The sequence below is a fragment of the Solea solea genome, chromosome 18 (assembly GCF_958295425.1).
Source record: "Solea solea chromosome 18, fSolSol10.1, whole genome shotgun sequence".
Classification (NCBI taxonomy): Eukaryota; Metazoa; Chordata; class Actinopteri; order Pleuronectiformes; family Soleidae; genus Solea; species Solea solea.
The window spans coordinates 10294983-10314877 of NC_081151.1; the positions used below are offsets into that span (position 1 = coordinate 10294983).

At 39.7% G+C, this 19895-nt stretch overlaps 1 protein-coding gene across 9 annotated transcripts in view; it reads right to left on the minus strand.

The window, feature by feature from the left end:
- nrxn3a (neurexin 3a) overlaps positions 1-19895 on the minus strand; it is a 144389-nt gene that overhangs the window by 46880 nt on the left and 77614 nt on the right. For 8 of the 9 annotated variants that reach the window (XR_009233718.1, XR_009233717.1, XM_058614638.1 and 5 more), the window contains exons 8-12: positions 13155-13448; positions 12543-12690; positions 11357-11740; positions 4296-4499; positions 2259-2285 (exon numbers count right to left, since the gene is read on the minus strand). Coding sequence is in view for 7 of the 9 variants with exons in the window: in XM_058614638.1 (XP_058470621.1) it covers positions 2259-2285; positions 4296-4499; positions 11357-11740; positions 12543-12690; positions 13155-13448 (1057 nt within the window). In the remaining 2 variants the exon portion in view is untranslated. The remainder of the gene's footprint in view (positions 1-2258; positions 2286-4295; positions 4500-11356; positions 11741-12542; positions 12691-13154; positions 13449-19895) is intronic. The other variant, XM_058614639.1, reaches the window with a different exon arrangement.

Consider the following 19895-nt stretch of genomic DNA (forward strand, 5'->3'; position numbering starts at 1 on the left):
ATGCAGCTTAGCGGAGTTTCAAATAGTTTTCTAACTAACTTTTACACCTTTGGGAAACACAGGTTTGGTTTAGTCATTGAAATACATCTTTAGAAAATATACAAAATACCTAAAATATGTGACACACATTATGTAATTCTTCTCATAACAGCTCAAAACACCTGATCACTATGTTGCCAAACAGAGTCATGGCTCTTAGTTTGAGCAGAAGTAGGTAAATTGCTTTTACTCATTATAGGGTTTAAGAAATCCTTTCCATCCATTATTTCCTCCACATCTCTACATTTCGTGTATTTTTCTGACCGTGATATTCAAGACACTGATGAACTGTCAACATTCAATTTAAAAATGTTTCACAGGGTGTCCCAATTTGTTCCTGATCCACATATTATCATTATCCATTACAATAGAAACAAAACATTTCTGGTTTTTCCATTTGTTGATAGTTTTGATGAAAGTAAATCACTGTTAATGCTAGTACATACTATATAATGTATGAAAAAAAAAATCACTCTGAATATCTGAATACAGATACTAACATGTTAACAAGTTAAAACCTCAAATGAAATCCATGATTTGCTGATTTTATCCTGATCTGACTTTCGAAAACATAAATCATTGATACTTATTTGCTGGTTCCCCTTTAAATAGTTTGTAATGGTTTATAATTTGGTTATTATAAAGCTCTAGCAAGGTCAGGGAGACTCTCTTTCTTCATAGTTTAATTCCCATACAACTCATTTCATCTCCTCTCATGCATGTGCATTGTCAGTTCCTCGCAGTCATTCCCTGTGGTGTCAATGGTTTAATGGAAACAGTGCTTCACAAATAGTGTGTGTTCTTAGTTCTTGGGTCGTGCTGACACCTACTGGCTGATACTGTGCACAGCTTTGAATGAGGAGCATTTAGTTTATACAAATTTTCATTTGCATGTCCTCAGAGTTTTAAGGTTTCCTTGGTCTCGCTGGTTCAATTTTACAAAAGAATGCCTGTATATTCCAAGTGCTAAAAGAAATGGAAGTAAAGTACTTTTACACATCTACTCTGGTTTTATTTTTTATATTAAAAAATGTGAAAAGGAAAGATCCCCCTAAGATGTCCCTATTATGAGTAAAAGCAATCCACAGATATTTTACGACAAACTGACAACTGCTAAAAAACTGTGACTTTATAAACATTAGGTTGTAAAAGCAGCAGATTCACTTGTTGTTAACAGAGCTAAAGTGTATGTATAAGCATCCCCCTAAATACACAGTGTGTAGAAGCTAACCCGATGAGAATTTCCCTGACAAAAATCAGCCACATTTTGTGTTTTTATTCCTATTTTGTCACAAAATATACTTTATTTGAACTGTCTGTAAATGTAAATGTACTCATCTGATTACTTTTTATTAAAATCATTTTTGTGACTAATATATATGACATACTATATAAAGGAAATGTATGGTTTTGACATAAATATTTAAATTGTGTCTATCAAATTGTCGGCTCTCACTCGAGTTGCTTAGTGAGCCCAATTTTGTGGACTTTTAAAATCTAGATACAACTTAAATTTAGAATGTGCACTCATATGCTGCTAATTAATGAGCCTAACCTAAGTATATATATATATATAGTTTTTTCATACCAGCAAGTAAACACTGTTTGTTTATTATACTGATGTTATACTGTTTTTTTTTTTACTGTTAAGGCATTTTCTCATCTGCTAAAATATAATTTTTACACCACAATCTTATAACATGCTATAGCAATTATTCATCTTTTACAACTACGAATGGACTGAAGGAATAATGTTGTGTATCCACGTTAGAAAACAGTAGTAAAATCAAATCAAATGTAAAAAGATGTAGTAGGTACCAATCCTACTTCAATTTCATAATGTCATATTTTTTTAATTTTCTCTTACCAGAAAATATGCACTGTAATTATATTTTAAATTATATTTTGTTACTATAAAGTGCAGATAGGGAACACTTGGTAAAAAATAGAGCTAAGTGGCTGATTTGGAAATTACATCAAAATACAGTTTTGCTAATAACTACAGCAAGGCACCAGTCAGTCCATTCACCGAGGCTATTACTGCTGAATTAACTGAGTCAAGCCAACTGAGTAAACTCATACTCCACATAACGGGCTAAAGAGAAGGTGGAGTGCAGTGCAGGACTCACATTTTAAGAGATAAAAATCAAAACAAAATAAAAAAAACATCAAGAGATCATAAACATAGAAAGCAAAATGAAACTTGAGTGTTAACTTACTGGAGTTACAGTTTATCCTGATACAGTCTAGATGGGGAAGAATAAATGACAGATGAAATTGCATCCTTCAAGGTTACTGCTGCAGACATCCAAAAACAAGAAGTCCACCCTTCCGGGGACGCACACATGCAGGAAGGTAGCCATTTTATACCTTTGATGCTTATACTCAGGCAATTTACTATGAAACTAATCATTGATTTTAGCCATTTCAAAACATATACATTTTAATAATACAGAAAATCATGAGTGGATTCCTGAGCTTTTGCTCATGTATTAGTACCAAATTGTTTCAACACAGTTTTGACAGTAAAATGGCCACTTTATATTACCAGCTACATGAGTCTTCCAACCCAGCGCTGACTGTTAAGTCTCAGGGTTTAAACATCCAGATTGGAAAAGTCAAAGTCTCTGGCTCCAAAGCCCCTGCACCAACAAGGCGGTAGCAGCTTTTCATTTTAGAGCCATGGATCTTTGAAACATTTATGCCTACACTTTGGATTTGCTAATCAAACAGCAACACTTTGAAGTGTTTTTAATTCAGTTATTTTTATTTTTTTTTAAATAGTTTCGGAACACTTCCGTTCAGGGCCAGAATTGAAGTGCTGTTTGTAGCTGCAATTGGAGAGACAGTGAGGGTTGGTCACCATGTGGCTAGTGGTTTCATGTGTCGTCAACCGCAACAGAAAAGTGGGAGCAAACAGCCACGATCCAATCAGCACCAGCACCATGCAGAGGCACAGGAACCCCAACCATTGCATCTGAAGTCTTATGCTACGGTTACATTTGTATCATTTAAGGACAGATTAGAAGCTAGATTTATGTTTACTATGGTTCTATAGAAAATCACAGCTTAACACAGGCTGAGAAATCAAACAGAGACTGCCCAATTTGTGTTGCAAACATTTGGACTTATTCTAGGGTATGACTTACATATATTAATCATGTATATTCAATGTAACTATAGGGTTGAACAAGCTAATGTCTGTTCATCTGTTACATTTTATGATGTCTTTTCAAATGTACTGTATAAGCAAGATGTAAAGTGACTATATTTCCATGGTAGACTTGTTGAGTGGATGAGTTTGGAAGCATTTTGGGGTCACAGCCAGCTGTAGGTTTTGCTGGGCTCTGTTCTCGGGCTGTTCACCTGACGGGCCGCAGGCTTAAGGCCTTTGAAGGGGTGAATACCATCTTTTGACAAAGCATGATGGAAAATGGAGTTGGCTGGTAAACAAACAAAAAAAATTGTTAAAAAAGAAAAAAAAGAAGAAGCATAGATGTTCTTAAGAGACACCATGGCCAACAAATCAAAACGACCACCCAGAAGAAGAGGAAGGTGACAGGGAAATTACTTGATGTCAGACAGAAAAATGCTGTTAGTGAGGAAGGCAAGAAAGTTGTTGTTGTTTTCAAATGCCCTGTGGAATGATGGACTGAAGACCCGAGGGCGTACTTGGTGGATGTCACCTCTTAGAAAGTCTCAGCACACTTTGCTTTTTTTTTTTTTTTTTTTTCTTAACAAAAGAAAAAAGACTTTATCAAAGATCAAACTTTAAAGCCCATTATCTTAACACCACAATGTTATGTTAATGCTTATTGTGCTGTGACTGTCTCAAAAGTTCTGTAAACAAGAACATGGACATGACTATGGTTTGTCTGTTTCAAAGATGGGCCAAAAATGTTTAGCACTGAAATATAGATATATATAGATATATATGTATGTAAAAATGGTATAGCCTGAACTGTTGTCTGGTAAATACTTTACATTACTATTAAGAAAGCAATCCATGGTTATCTGTGAGCACAAAACGCATTAACACCCATGCAATAGATAAAAACTGTCTTATCTATGTTCTAAAGCTGGTGGGAACCTTTAAAGGATTGTAGTGATGAGTAAGTGACGAAGAGACGAGATAGAGGAGAGACAGAAAGAGAGTGAAAGGGAGGGAGAGGTCACTGCTCAACAGTGAACCGTCTCCTGGTGAAGGATGTTAAGTGTGGAGGCAGATGGGTAGAGAGGTGGGGGACATACGATACCTAGGTTGACCGTGAGTTTGACACGACTCCCGTCCAACTCCAGCCTGAGCGTGTCAGCTGAGTCTCGGGAGGTGGTGGCCATGAGGAGGCCATAGGCTCGTTGGGAGCGAAAACGCAGGGAGACGTCCTCCGCCTCAGTGTGCATGATGTTCGGCATCACCACCTTCATGTACATGCTGCCATCGTAGGAGAGGATGGAGGCCTCTGTGGAAGAAAGTCCAGAGCAAAATGAGACGTTAGTCTCAATCCAAGTAAGGACAAAATTGGTACCAATAGCAAAAAATTTGTCCCATTTTTATGTCCTTGTATTTTTTGAGCACTGAGTTGTACGTGTGGGAACCTGAAGACTTCTTTGCATAACCTCAAGCAAGCTTCCATGTCTTCTTTATAGTTTTTTTTGTTGATCAAAATAAGATCAGAAATAAGATAAGAGTGCGCCACCAACTGAACTAGGAAGATGTGCAAGAGCAGCGTGCAGTCAGTAATCCTGGGAGGTCCACACACACATACACGCATGTTTTAGTTGCCCCTGTGGAAACACACCTGGTTCAAATTAATAGGTTGTTATCAGGCTTTTTGCAGAACTTGATGACGAGCTGACCATTTGAATCAGGTGTAATAAATCAAGCAGGGAAACATCTAAAAGTTGCAGGGGAGTGGTCCCCAAGGCTGACCTAGACCTTATTGTTTGATCTATTGCTGTAGTTTTGTCCATTGCTACTGTTAGCATCCATAACTGGCTAACTTCCTGTCCATTGCTACTGTTAGCATCCATAACTGACTAAATTCCTGTCCCTTGCTATTGTTAGCATCTATAACAAGCTAACTTTCTGTCCAGTGCTACGGTTCGCATTCCTAACAGTTGTTTTGTTATTTAAATTTCTCATTTACAACACTGTAAGGCATTTGCACATCTTGAGATAAACAATAATAGAACACAGCAGACACTTAGGTACAAACCCTAACCCTAACAGGGTAACCCGTCCATTGTTAGCATCCACCCAACTAGCTAACTTCCTGTCCAGCACTACTGTTAGCATCCATAACTAGCTAACTTCCTGTCCAGCGCTACTGTTAACATCCACAACTAGCTAACTTCCTGTCCAGCGCTACTGTTAACATCCCTATTTATTCACTAACAAACAACTTAAACTCTCAAGCAGAACCACCTCTTGGTACAGTTCTGGCTCCTGGTTAGATTAAGTGTTTTGTTTTGTTTTTCCATTGAATCATTTCTTGTAGTGTATTTGGTTGGTCCAATGACAGCAACTCAATAAATTTCAGCATGTAGACGTGGTCAAGAAGTCAAACCGAGCATCAGAATGAGAAAGGAAGGTGACATTGGTTGTTTGTGTTTACGAGCATCTCGCAGGTTTACAGAGAATGGTCTGAAAAAGATCAAATATCCAGTGAGGAAAGATAAAGAGGCAACAGTAAATTTGAAGTTGCCACATGACACATGAAAACAATCCTCTGTTCCCCGTTATGCTGTCACTCCCAGTCATTCTGCCACGATTCCTCCTCATCTTGGTCTTTCATATACACTGACAACAGAATGTGTAAGCAGAAATGTCGTCGTTTTGCACTTTCAAGTGCAATAAGAAAACCGATTAAAATGTATCTGCTGCTATTTCAAGACTTTACTCCTGATGAGAAGAGTAGTAGTTGAGGTGTTTATGCTACTTTAACCTCTCCCTTTCTTTAATTGAATCTCACAGTTAGGATCTGACCAAATCCGGTTCCACACACTATTTTTATGACTCCTATTTCCCTGCCAGTGCACATGCAGTCTCGGTTCCACTTCATCTTACATTCATCCAAGCAGCACTGGTTGCTGTTTTCTTGCACTCCACTAGTATCAATCTGCAGTGATTATATGTCCTGTCACATTAACTTAATATGATAAATGAACCAATAATGTGCTGGGACATTATGTGTCCTCTAAACGCCCTTTGTTGGGTTTTGCTGCATGATGAGGGAAAAGTGAAGTTCCGCCGAGTGGCCACAGAGTGGCGACACAGACTGTCTGTCGGCTGGAATTTGTGCTGCAAGCAAAGCAGGACGGGAAGAAGAGATGACGCGAGAAAATAAAAATGACAGAAGAGGAGGAGAAAGAAAATGCATAGTTACATTTGACTTAAGTACCTGATTGACTGACATACGTACTGAGAAGGACAAAGAAAAGAGGGACAATGAAAAGAAAACTGACAGTGGGGTTAGTGTCACACCGACTTCAAGGAATTACAAATACAATTTTTCAGAAGGATAGAAGTTAAACGTCACCAGGCTGCGATGATCAATCGCTGTGATTGAAGTCAATCAAATGTTCTATGATTTAAGCTTCATTAATGTGAATATTTTCTGATTTATTTGGTCCTATATGACAGTATAGTGACTATCAGTAGATGATGATGTCATTTTAAAGGTTTGGGGAAACAGCTAAACAGTTTTGAGAGCTAATCGATTAGTAGAAAAATAATTAGCAGACAAATTAATAATGAAAGAAATCTCGATAGAGGAGTGTCTTTCAAATAAATGCAGTAGTTTGCTTTTCAAGATTAATTTATACATCTATAAGGGTGCTTTTAATCCATTTTTATTAAATAAATAAACAAATAAATCAAACTATTCTATTTGAATAGTTGTATGACTTCTACACACATTAGTGACTACGCCTGGCGTGACTTCGTGTGGACTAGAAGTGAACAGTGATCTCGTGTCTCAAAATCACACATCACCTTCCTTCCTATTAAAACTGAGGAGGATGTTCTGTGGAGGAACTGTGAACGCGCTCGTGCAACAAAATGTCTGTTGAGTCAGCGTGTGCTCTGGAGAATCTCTGTTCTCTGTTATCGTCTGCAGTGGTGGTGGGCAGCTTGATAATCTGGACAAAGTCCAAAACAACGGCCAGTGGACTGAACATTCACCTGCCTGGTCCACTGAACTGAGGCAGACACCTCAGACGGACTGGACGACAGCTGCTGGCCTAAATGCTAAACCATGTCAAAACAAACAGCTGCCTAAAACACTCCAGTGCCTTAATGCCTACATTTGTTGCTGAACACAAAGTTTGCAGTATATTTTACTCAGGGCTGGCTCAAGCCTTTATGGGGTCCTAAGCCCCATGAATTTGGGCCCCACATTATAAATCGCAATAATTATGTGATATCTGTGTTATTTACTCCAAACCAGTGTTACAATTTGTTTTGAGTGCAGAAAAATCACAAAAGTGGCCTAGTTTTTGTTTGCACTTTCACATTCCCTCATTAGCCCTCGTGTTGTTGATATGGATCGCATGTACTGCACTTTGGTCCACCCTGTAGACATCGGGCCGGCTTTGATGTTATGGATGAATCCAGTGACCTATAAGAAGAATGTAAGCTACCAACAATTGTGATGCATCTCCCTACAATTTGAATGCAAATTTCCCTAAGACAGCACCATTTTTTTTAGCATTACTTTTATTTTGAAAAGCAATTTGTAAGAAGTCAGGAAGAACCTGCGTGGAGTGAAAAAGTAATCATTTACTTAACTTCAGAGAGTCTCTGTGTGTGACTGTATCCGTTACAAATGGCCATCTGGGCGAGTAGAGGACATGTTTTTGTATCCGGTCTGGTCATATCATTGTCTCAGTCAGTGTTTAACTATTGCTTTAGAATCTAAATAACATTATGATCACCATTCATGATGGAACCTACTGCCTGTCACTGCCACTGCATTAATGGTGGTAGATGGGAGAACATGCAAATTGTTAACAAAATTCATCAACAGAAAGTGTATTTTAACTACAAGGTTTACATTAAATAATGAAATGGTTATTATTTTCAGGCCTTTTAGTTCAGGCAACAGAAGACGTATGCTCCTTTTTTAGGAATGGAAAAGTGACCGTGTGGTGTTCATCTTCACCGGCTCTTACTCCATATATCCAAGTCTACCCCTTAAACTGCACATGTAATTGACAGCCATGTTTGGACACAGAGGCGCCGGCTGTGATGTCTGTTTGACAAGGTGTCACATGACGACACTGTGTAATATATAGCAATTTTACTTCTCATTACAGCTCTGAGCGAAGCTGTGAGATTAACTCTGACATGTCTTATTTCCTGGGTGTAACATGTGTGTGTGGAATAAAGTGTGTCCAATGGATTGATACACTTTTACATGATTGACCTTGCCCAGTTTATTGCATCTCAACCAGCTGCTTATTGGAGATCAGAGAAAATAATATTTAATGTTACTTGGTCCTCGGGCTCTACAACTCCTCTAAGATAGTACGGAGAAAATGACTGTAGTTTGTCAAAGTTTTATTTTAATCAGCTGCTATAAAATATTGATTATGTATATTTCTTTAAACAGCATCAATCTGATCATTATAATGATAGAATTATGTCACGTGTGACTCTCATTGCTATCTGGCCATGCATTTCCATTCATTAATTATACCTCTCGCTGGTTTTGCATTCAGTGTGAAGCTGCTGTCAAATGACACTCGGCACTTCCTGCACAGATGTTTCAAATTAAAAGATCTTTACTAAGTCTGGGAGTAGTCCTTAATTACGTCTACCAAAAAAAAAAAAAAAAAAAAAAGTAAAGTAAACGAGATTGAAAATGAGCAGAATCAGACACTCTTTCAGAGTGGTGATTGGGCCTTTGACAAACTTGGGTCTCCGCTCTGATGCATCACAAAGGATGAATGTATGATATGTCATTTGCAGTGTGGGTAATACATCTATCTCTCTATCTGTCTGTCTGTCTGTCTGTCTGTCTATCTATCTATCTATCTATCTATCTAATGGCGTATTTCCACCGGCACGGCACAGTTCAATTGCATTTCTACTAGCATAGAACCTGGTACCAGGTACTTTTTTTAGTACCTGCTCTGATGAGGTTCAAAGCGTGCCGAGTAGCTACTTTGTCAATATCGACATAACTTGAGCCACGTGAGCTGGTCAAGTGAAAAAAAAGTCCAACTGAATGGGAAAAACCAACTCTGCAGTAGGGTTGGGGCGATATGAGCTCAAAATGATATCTCGATATTCCATCATGATATCGCAATAACATTTGTGACGATATTTCACATAATCTCAAAATAAAACTGTTTGCTCCGATACAGAACGATGAATAGTTCAAAATACAAAAAATTAAAAAAATAATAGAAATATGAATCTATAATATCAAAAACATAAATTTGAGGATTGCCATGTTCGAGACCAATATCTGCTTAAAGTAAAAACTGTGATATTATGTCTCTTTTTTCACACAAAAATGACTTAGAGCACATGGGTGCAATATTCACACCTAAATCGAAATGTGAGTGTTAGTTAATTAAAGAAAAAGACATTATGAAATCATTGCTGCCTTGCAATTATATTGCAATATTTCAATAAAATATCCAGGTGAATTATGAGACTGATCCACTGATACCCTTCAACTCTTTCCTTTCAACAGTAAAAATGAGATTCAGGGGAAATTATAATGCAGCAGGCCACTGTACGGAGGGAGAGGAAAAACCTGTGGTTGATGAAATGATAAGAGAGCTTTTAATTGATATGCTAAAAAAAGCAGTAGGAGCAATTTGTCAGGGACGGGGGATGTTCTAATTAGCTTTCAACTCTGACCACTCTTTATTAAACAATCTGCAGATCACAACAATAAGGTGGATAGAAGAGCTGCGGAATGATCTGTGGCGGAAGTTGAGCCTGCGAGGCTCTGTGCAGTTCTGTGAGTGTCTGAAACCATCACGGTGTCCTACTACCTACATTAACACTGTCATGATACTGATGCTCTTAACCCTTTAACACTTAAATGTCCATTTGGACTTTGTTTTTGCTTATTTTAACCATAAATGTCCTGTAAAGTGCTTTTGTCCATTTTTCCAGAACAACTTCCACTATCTGGCAGTTATTTACAATTTACTGCATGTTAAAATAACGTTTTAACAATTTAAACACTGCAGTTGTAAATGAACAACAGATTTTGCATGTTAAATTGTAAATTTGAACAGTATAAAGCCTCATTTTTTGAGTCTCTCAATGTGAAAAATCAGGCCAAAAAATTGGAACTATGTACAAGTGTTCAAAGTGAAGCACTGTTTATATATAAAGATGTCTGATCTGAGGTTGCTTCTGTTGTTCAGGTTTAAGTTCCTAAATACCTAAATATACTGAGTGACCAGTTTTCATCTGCATGTTCCAGGATGACAATGCCAAAACTCAACTGTGCAGGATTGGTTCAGGGATTATGAGACTTTTTGTTTTGCTTAAATTGGCCACCACAGTGTCCAGACCAGAACCCATAGAGAACATTTAGAATGTGCCAAGACTGACAACACAGCTGTCCAACTCTCTCATCATCATCATCAATAAAAGAACTTAGGCAAGTCTGGGAGCAGTCCATGTTTTTTGCAAATGTGGATTGAAATAAATGTGATATTTCATAGGAGGATTGAAGCACTGCCACACAAAAATGCGCCATAATCAAGCTAAAGGTGGTCAAACAATATATTTGTGTGTGAGGACTTCCACTAGGCTCTACTCGCCTCGGCACGGCACGACGCGGTTTAGGTTGCATCTCTCCTACGAAACAAGTACCTACTCAACTCAACACATGCAATATTACAAGCCTGTACGTCTACTTGCCTTAAGTCAGCACATATCGCCACATATCCAACCTCCACACATGCATCAAATCTGAATCAAATCAATCAAAATCTTTGCCAATATTTTAGAGACCCCCCCCAAAATCTCACAAATCATGTTTCCAGGGGAGCTCATGTCTCATTATGGGGGCTTGAGACCCCCCTGGTTCCCCCGTAGTTTGCACCATGGATGTAATGCATTCGCTAGCCACTTACCCTAGCCTTAGCCATCACAACTAAGTGCCTAACGCTAACCCTTACCTTAACCCTAACCTAAACCCAACTCTGACCCTAACCCTAAAACCAATTCTTAACCTGAAAATGTCCTCACTCCCTATGTTTTTTGGTTCTCACATAACCAAACACAAATTCAAAGAGAGTTTTGTCTCTTCCTTGATTGTTGTATTGTCATGCTAACATTTACCTCTCTCACAGGTGCGTGACCAGTAGCCAGTGCCGGTGCAGTCACAAATGAACCGATTCCAGCCTTCTTTACAGATGCCTCGATTTTTGCACGGGTAGCTCTCGCACTGCTTGCCAGGTTGCTTGGTGCACGAGGGTTTGATGCCGGCGCCATTTTGGTTCTCGGCAATCTGACGGATGTCCTTGCTGCGGCCGTCGATGAAAAGGTCACGGATACAGCCCACGTAGCCATAGTTGAGCATCGCCGTCCAGAGCTCGGTGGGCAGGATGAGGTTGGTGCGGTCAGTAGGAAGTCCCCCCAAGTACATAAAGCCCTCCAGGTCCAGAATCTCACTCTCACCACTGGCTGTGAATGGCGTCCTTCTGCTGTTTACAGAGATGGTGCCTTTGGACGGAGGGAGAAGACATAGGTTTAATACAAGACTGAATGGTCTGAAAGAAAGACATCTCTCTTCACACAATGACAGGTGTGAGGAATAATGCAGTGTGTAACCTTTGGTGATTTTTTTGGGTGTTGTTGATAATATTATTCTGCCTCTGTTGGCCTTTATGAACAGACAGAATGTAACATTATTTACATGCTACGTCCTTCATCTGAAATTGGGCTCTGTCAAGCAATACTATCAGCATTTGTTTTGTTTACACTGGGAGGGGATCAAGTCAAATAATTTCCTGACGGCAGTGCAGGAACTTTGCTGAATGACAAGAGAACAAAACAGCACAAAACTGAGAAATACAGAGAGAGTCCTGTAGACCTAATAGGCTTAATCAGCTTGTGTGAACTCATTTGGAAATGGTTTGAATGGACACAATGCCAATCTTTTATATGATACATTCAATGGAAAAATGTTGGCTGACAAAAATTGTGCTAATGCAACTTCAACAAAGACACAATGTGTGCAATTTGTATCACCCGACAACAGGGTGATTTATAGGATTCATTTTTATTTAGGATTCATGCCATGTCACTCACACATGTTTTGATATTTGAACTCAAGCTAAAAGTCTGCGCGATATGATGTTGCAAAAGCCAATTTGAGCTGTCCAATGGTCCAGTTGTTGTATGTGCACAGTCCAAGCAAATTGAGCTTGCTAAACACAAATGATCCAGTAACATAAACCTTGCCATGTTATCCATGTTCAGTATGGACGCACCGTTATTTTACGAGTTCACAATCGCAACTGACCTGAGCGTCCGTCTCTCTGGATGTCCACATGATACCAGGCACCATCATTGACCTTTGTCTGGGTCGCCTTCACCTTAATAGTCCCTGAGCCCATGTCCAGCAGCAGATACAGGCTGCCGTCCAGCAGCTCTACGGCAAAAAAGTCCACCTGGACAAGGACAAAAGGACTCAGAATGTTTACCTTTCAGGTTTCTGAGAATGAATTAGAGGAAGAACATTTCTTTTCTGAAGTATTTTACATCAAGTAATTAAGAGGGGAACATTACTCTTTGGTTCAGCTGCTTGCAAGTCACTGAGGTAGGGAACCTTTTATGAGGTATAAAGTTTAAATCTTACTTTGCTTCAATTACCTATAGTGTGTTCCAAAGTCATCCAAGTCATAGGGTAACTGCATCTTTATATTTAATTAAGTAAGATGCTATTGGTTAAACTTTATGGCTTTTGTCTTCAACACAAATTACCATTATGCTAAAAACATTCATCAGTCTTTGTATACAAGCAAGCACGTCAGGCAAACCTTTGACTTTATACTTGCAGGTATCAGTAGGATGATATTTCTCAAAGCAGAAAAGAAATCAGTCATCATTGAAAACTCGATGATAATGGACTGACCTTCGTGTTCTTCTGGCTGCGGGCGGTGTCTTTGCGTTCCTGGCGTTTACCATGGGTGAAGAGTATGAGGCCGTTGGGTTCAGTCGTGCGGAAGTCGAAAGAGATGGATCCCATCCGCTTGGTGTTCCACTTGGGGAGGCTGATGTAGGCCTCCGGAGTCTCAAAGGAAATGGGGTCCAGAGTTGCCACGTTCTCACACTTGTAGGACACCTCGCCCTGGATTTTCATCTTCGGGTCCACGATCCGAGCCAGACGAGACAACTCGAGTCGAATGTCGTTGTTCTTGTACACCACCTGTGATAGAGCAATCATCGAATAAAAAAATATTTATTTATGCACTGAATAGTACTCATTACTAATGTTAATAACAAGGGAAGACCTTTACATCAAATAAAATGAGGAGCTATCAGAATCCAGAGGAGGCAAAAATAGTGTGCACATTAGCCTCCAGGTCTGCTATAACCACTCACATTCTCTCCTGTAATGATTCCGCCACACAAATTAGTCAAAGGTGATGAGAAGACGTGATGTTTGGAATTACAGGTGCATAGACCTAATAAGGTCTCTCTCTTCTCTGCCTGAGGGTGGCGGGTCTGGCTGGTTTTACATGATAAGCACTGATGTGACCATGGAATACGGACCCACAGATCCATTGTACGGACTCAAATGCAAACAGAAACGGTCTTTTTTTCCTCTTTTTCCTCCTTCCTTCTCACATGTAAGGTGTTCATCAGTGTCCGTCTATATTTAATATAATACCTGATTGTACATGAGTGCTAATATTAAAGAAAAACATGAAAAACTAAACAAATTAACTGCTGGAGCAAATGTAGAGAAAATAATAATAAAAAATACTATCTACCTATTTTGTATTCATGTTAATCCGTATGTATAATTTGGACAGAGAAGATAAAATATCTATTGGAGGTGATTGAAAAATGCCTTTATGATTGTGTGTGAATCAAGAAGATAAGTAAACAATTTCAGGAGCATAATGCATAATACAAAGACCTGGAAACTTCCTAGATTTAATCAAATGGAAAAACACAAATTAAGATGTGCACATAACAAAGAAAATTGCGGTTGAGAAAGAAATTGGAACCTGGTGGAAAATTGCCATGTATTTATAAGAGTACAATGTCAATGAACTCTTCTTTTTCCTCTTAATTCTTTTTGTTTTTCTTTATTGTATAAGGTTTGTTTCCATATACAAAAGATAAAAGTCAAAATGACACAAAGAAAAATGAAGCATACTTAAATATACTTGCACACATGTATAAGTTTACTGTACTCAAAAACTTGTGACAAGTCACAGAGCCTGAACTCTATTCCACTGCAGATGCTGATGATCATCATCATCATCATCATCATCATCCGACCTACGAGACACCAGAAGCAGCTCGAGGAAAGAGTGGCAAAGCGGTGCAAGGGAGTAAAATCTGTATGAGTGAGGCTAAAGGCCTCCTTATCAACCTCTGGTCACTCATCCACATGATGAACCACCCTGTGTTAATATGCCTCAAGTAAATATTAACACAAAATCAGACTGGAAAGTGACTTGACAAAAAGCCAGACGTCTCCTCTGTCTCTCTCACACATGGACAGAATTACAAAGCTTGTGTGTGTGTGTGTGTGTGTCTTCCCCGAGCTCATTACAGAAGCTGACATCAGGCAACGGCACAAGGTCTGTCAGACAGAGTGTACACACACACACATACACAAACCTGATTTTATATCACAGTGAGGACACCTCATATAGACAGTGCATTCCCTAGTCCCTTACCCTAACCTTAACCATCACCACTAAGTGGCTAAACCTTACCTAAACACAATTCTAACTTAAAACCAGGTCTTAACCCTTAGAACACAGTGCATTTGGGCTACTTTTTTCCATTATTATGTTTAAATGTACAGTATATACAGAGGCTTTAAGAATGTGCAATATAGAATTGGGCAAAAAGTACTCAAAATGTTTAATATCGGATTGAAATCGTGAAATTTGGAAATGTGTCACAGTTCAAAGTTCGCTTGGCTCATTTTTATGAACAAAAATAAAAGAAAAAAACAGTCTATTTTGTGAGTTCTGCACAATTACTGCTACTTCATATCACTACTAAAAATGTGATACAAAATGAAGCATAACCTTGACTCAGCAGCACAGAAGAAGACGAAAAAAGAGCCGCATTTTGTAAAGCCAGGATGTCCATAAAAGGAGTTGAGTATTATTCACATAGCAATTCACCAAGGCCACTAAGGGTCAACCCTAAAAAAGTGGTGAGGACCAGAAAAATGTCCCCACAAGGTCAAAATTATGGCTCGCTACTCTCTTCAATCAACGGCTCACCAAGTCCTAATCAATGAACCCACTCATTATATCATTCACTACATTTTGAGGGAGATATGAAAGACATGTTGAATTTGCATTATTGTATGAAACTGTGCATTTTACTGAAATATGACTTCAACAAAAGCATGGATCTTCTCAATCCCCATTCAGACCTGGTTCTGCGACATCAAAATTCACATTTCAGTGCTTTGATCCTGTCGCTTTATATGTCACGCACACACTCGCATGCAACCCAATAATATCAAAACAGCTGCTCTTGACTCATCTTGTACTCGGGGAGCATACTAAGTTACATCCAATCAAGTGCTGTATTATTCCTTAGATGCCCCGCCCCCAAATCAGATTTTTCCTCTTCAGCTTTGAGAATCTATGTGGAAATGCTTTGGGCGGCTGTTGTGTCACCACAGCTTTATCTCCAGAAGCATTGTGTAGAAAAAAAACTGATTTGTGGTCCATGGTATCAGCCTGAATGAACAGTTCATACTGAATTAACCCCACAGAAACACCACAAATCTCCCCCCGGGCTGCAATATGTACAGTATATATATATCCTGATAGTTTACGTCAATCACTGCAAAGCTGGTTTTTAACAGGGCGGCCCGTTCCCTGTAGGAGCCGGCGTCATTTCAATGATGGAAAACGAATGAGAAACGCTAAGTGAGCCGATCCTTTATCACAGCAACACTAAATAATGTCAATAACAATGGGAGGATGGAGTCATAGAAGGGGTTGTGTGTGTAAATTGAAATCTGCTCAAGTGGAAAATTGAGGGCCCATTCTTTTTTTCCTCTAATTCTGTAGGCAGAGAAACACCCTCTGTCTGGCCGCATTTTGGGCCGCATCCATACAGAAAACAAACACACCCTCTCCCTCCATTTCACTCTCTTTTATATTAATGTCTCAGCTCCGTCTCCTCGCCCAGGGTTTTCACTGAGAGTGCTGCGACGGCTCAGTGGGTAGATTGAGGGGACTGGCTGAGATTATCGATATTCCACCAGCAGATTTGACAGTAAATCAACCTATCCCTGAAGGTGCTTGGGGACTGGATGGAAGACAGTCTCTTCCCCGCACTCCTCTCTTTATTGCCTTTCTTTCTCGTTCTGTTACATACATCCCGCATTCTCTCCCTCCACATCATCCATCTCAGACCTCCACCTCTCTACAATAAACAACCATTCATTCTGCCGCTGTGACTGAACTTAAATATCCCAAGCCCCTGGAGCAGCTCCACAACCGTCTCTTCCAAAATAAAAGCCTCAAAGGAATAGTGGAGGTTTATTTTAGTCATTGCTGAGTACTCGGTGTGCCCCCTGCAGCTAATACACAAATATCCCATTCCCACAGGTAAAAAAAAACAACCTTTTAATCATGGCTTTAAAGGGGTCTTTCCCTGTGTTTAATGTGTTTAATCGGCCTTCACTCATGACAGGGCCAGCCCAAGCCTTTATGGGGCCCTAAGCAGAATCTGATTTAGGCACCAGAAGCCGGTGCTTGACTATTATTGATACTTAATTATAGTATCACTTTTGTTTTTTTAACCTCAGAGTGCAATGAAATCACAAAAGTGACCTAGTATTAATTTGCACTTTCAAGTGTGGTGATACTGAACTTGAATTAAACAAGTAAACCAGATAAATGACTTTGATTTTTAAAACCAAATAACTTAAGCTCGTCGATTTTTTGTCTCCACTCACAACTGCCAGATGCTTACTTTGCTTATGCCTTGGGTCGGCTCTGATTCCTCGACTGTGCGAGACCCAGGTGAACATGTATCGTTTCTTCTTCGTCTGTTCTATTTATGCTACAGATTTACGCACGGTCGGCGCGAGGGGTGAAAGAAAAAAAAACAAAAACACCATAGGGCAGAACAACCACTGGTAATGGAAATGGTGTTAATCGGCTTTTTTTTTTTAAGTGGCTTCATCTGGTATGCAGTGGCACCTGCAGCCTCAGAGCAGGAGACTGCTCTACTTTCTGTCTCTTCTTCTCTAATTTATTTCCTCCAGAATGTGTGAAGAGTGTTTTTGCAGTGAGGTAAGACAGATATTCAGGAAAGACATCTTAGCCACCTGGCAAACCCAAGGCAGTAGTGTAACACAGCCAAAATGATGGCCAGATCAAGTGGGAAGATTTCCCCTAATGGACAAAAATGCCTACAACGATGCCTGAGGGTAAATATACTGCAATAAAACACATACAATGCCCATTACCCTGCTGCTTGCTTATATTTAACTTTGGACAGGAGTAGGAAAGAACGTCCAGAAGGGAGGTGGAGGTGAGGACCGGAATAGAGGGTGTCGCTGACAATTTGACAAGTCACTTCCAGGTCCGTGCCACCTCGAAAAACAATCACAGCAAAAGGGCCTTTCAACATGCAAAAGGGGGCTTTATCAGCACACTGCAGATGCCTGGCTGTAGGTTAACATGAGAATGAGGCGGAGTCTGATAGCAGGCAGAGGGACACACCCACACACATCAAATGAAAAAAATGAAGCCATACGCATTTACAAGGACTGTAGAAGATGGGGCACACCTATGTATCCAGTCAGCCAATCAGGTGGCGGTGGCAGTGTGATGCCTTAAATGACGCAGATATGGTTCGAGAGCTTTAATTCATGTAATCCAACGTGACAGCGGTTGTCGGATTGGCGGTGAGGTGGGTCGCACCTCCCTGCGCTTCCTTCAGAAGTCCAATTACATGTCGGTGAAAAGGCAATTCTGCGGCTACATCCATCTTCTTTGCTTTATGCTCCACATATGAGGGTCGCAGGGGGAGCTGTGCCAATCTCAGCCGACATAGGGCGATAGGCGGGTTCACACCCTGGACAGTCCGACATAGAGACAAACAACCATTCACTCTCACAACTATGGTCAATTTGGAGTGTTCAATTTACCTAATCCCCAAATCTGCAGGTTTTTGGACTGTGGGAGGAAACTGGAGACAACTCACACACACACAGAGGGAACATGCAAACTCCATGCAGAAAGGTCCTGGTTCCGACCCAGTCTCGAACCTGGGCAAGAATGATAACCATACCACCAATCGGGTGGCCCTCTAAGGCTACATTAAATTCATATTGCTATGTTTGCGTTTAAAAAAAAGTACACTGGGCATATGCATGCTGGTATAAAAAAGGAATATGATCTCCACAGTTCTGCGTAGTTTCCAGAGTATCACTGATGAGCAATAACAGTGAACAAGGAGATTTTTAGTAGACTGACAATGAGCCAATCAAGAAATGAATGTGTCATCATTTCCAAAGGTCTACTTTTTTTTACCGTGCAGATTAAAATGCCCCAACCTTACATCTCATGCTATGAGAGAATGGACTCCAATCCAGTGTCAGCTGGGACTGAATCCAGCGACCAACCTCCTTTCTATGACCCCTCCCCCCCCCAACCCTAACCCCCAAAACACACCTGACAAAAAAAGAAACAATCATCTTTTGGCACAATTTTACACTACGATTCCACACATAAACATCAGCCGTTCACCATTCACAACAGTAGGTGGCGATATGAGTAGGTGTACAATATACACACATTACACAGACATACACTGTAATAAAGAGAAAGACAGAGAGTGAGTGTGTGTGAGAGAGAGAGAGACAGAGAGAGAGAGAAAACTACAGTGAACATGTCTGACAACAGCCTAATGATGGAAATCCATCACTGCATTATCTCCTTAACCAGACCTCCACGACTCTCTCTCTCTCTCTCTCTCTCTCTCTGTCTCTCTCTCTTTCTCTCTAATGTAACACAAGATGACATGGATTGCAGCCAAAAGAGCATTTTATTGTCACCTTCCATTTAGAACCTTTACGCAAGGAAGAATGAATGTGATATAGCCCCTCACAATATAGGTACAAGGATTTCCCATGCGCATATTTAACGTACGTATTAGAAATTGCAAAATAGTTTTTTGTAATTGTGTTGAGATGATGGGAATGCCTTTGTGTTGTATGGCATGGTGGTTGGTACTTTATTTCAGCTGGACCTGTTATCGACACACTGACTTAAGCTTTTATAGCCAAATTTTGTTCTCTATTTAGTCATTGGAGTTATAATATTTTATCTTTTCTAGACTTGGAATTTGAGTATGTTCCCAACCCTTGAGCAAACGCTATAGTGTGGGTATCTTTGAAATACAAAAATACAATATTTTATTTTGATACATGGTGTGGCTACTGTATTTTGTCGCTTATTTTTTATACATGTATGAGTTTTACGTACATTTTGATGCTGGACATGCTGGAAAAAGAAGGTCACATGCACAGTGGCTGGAATACAAAGTTTATCTTGAGGCTATTACACACACACACACACACACACACACACACTCAGGAAAGGTTATTCAAATCACCAGGTTAGTGTTGAGAGAATTCCAGTGTCTC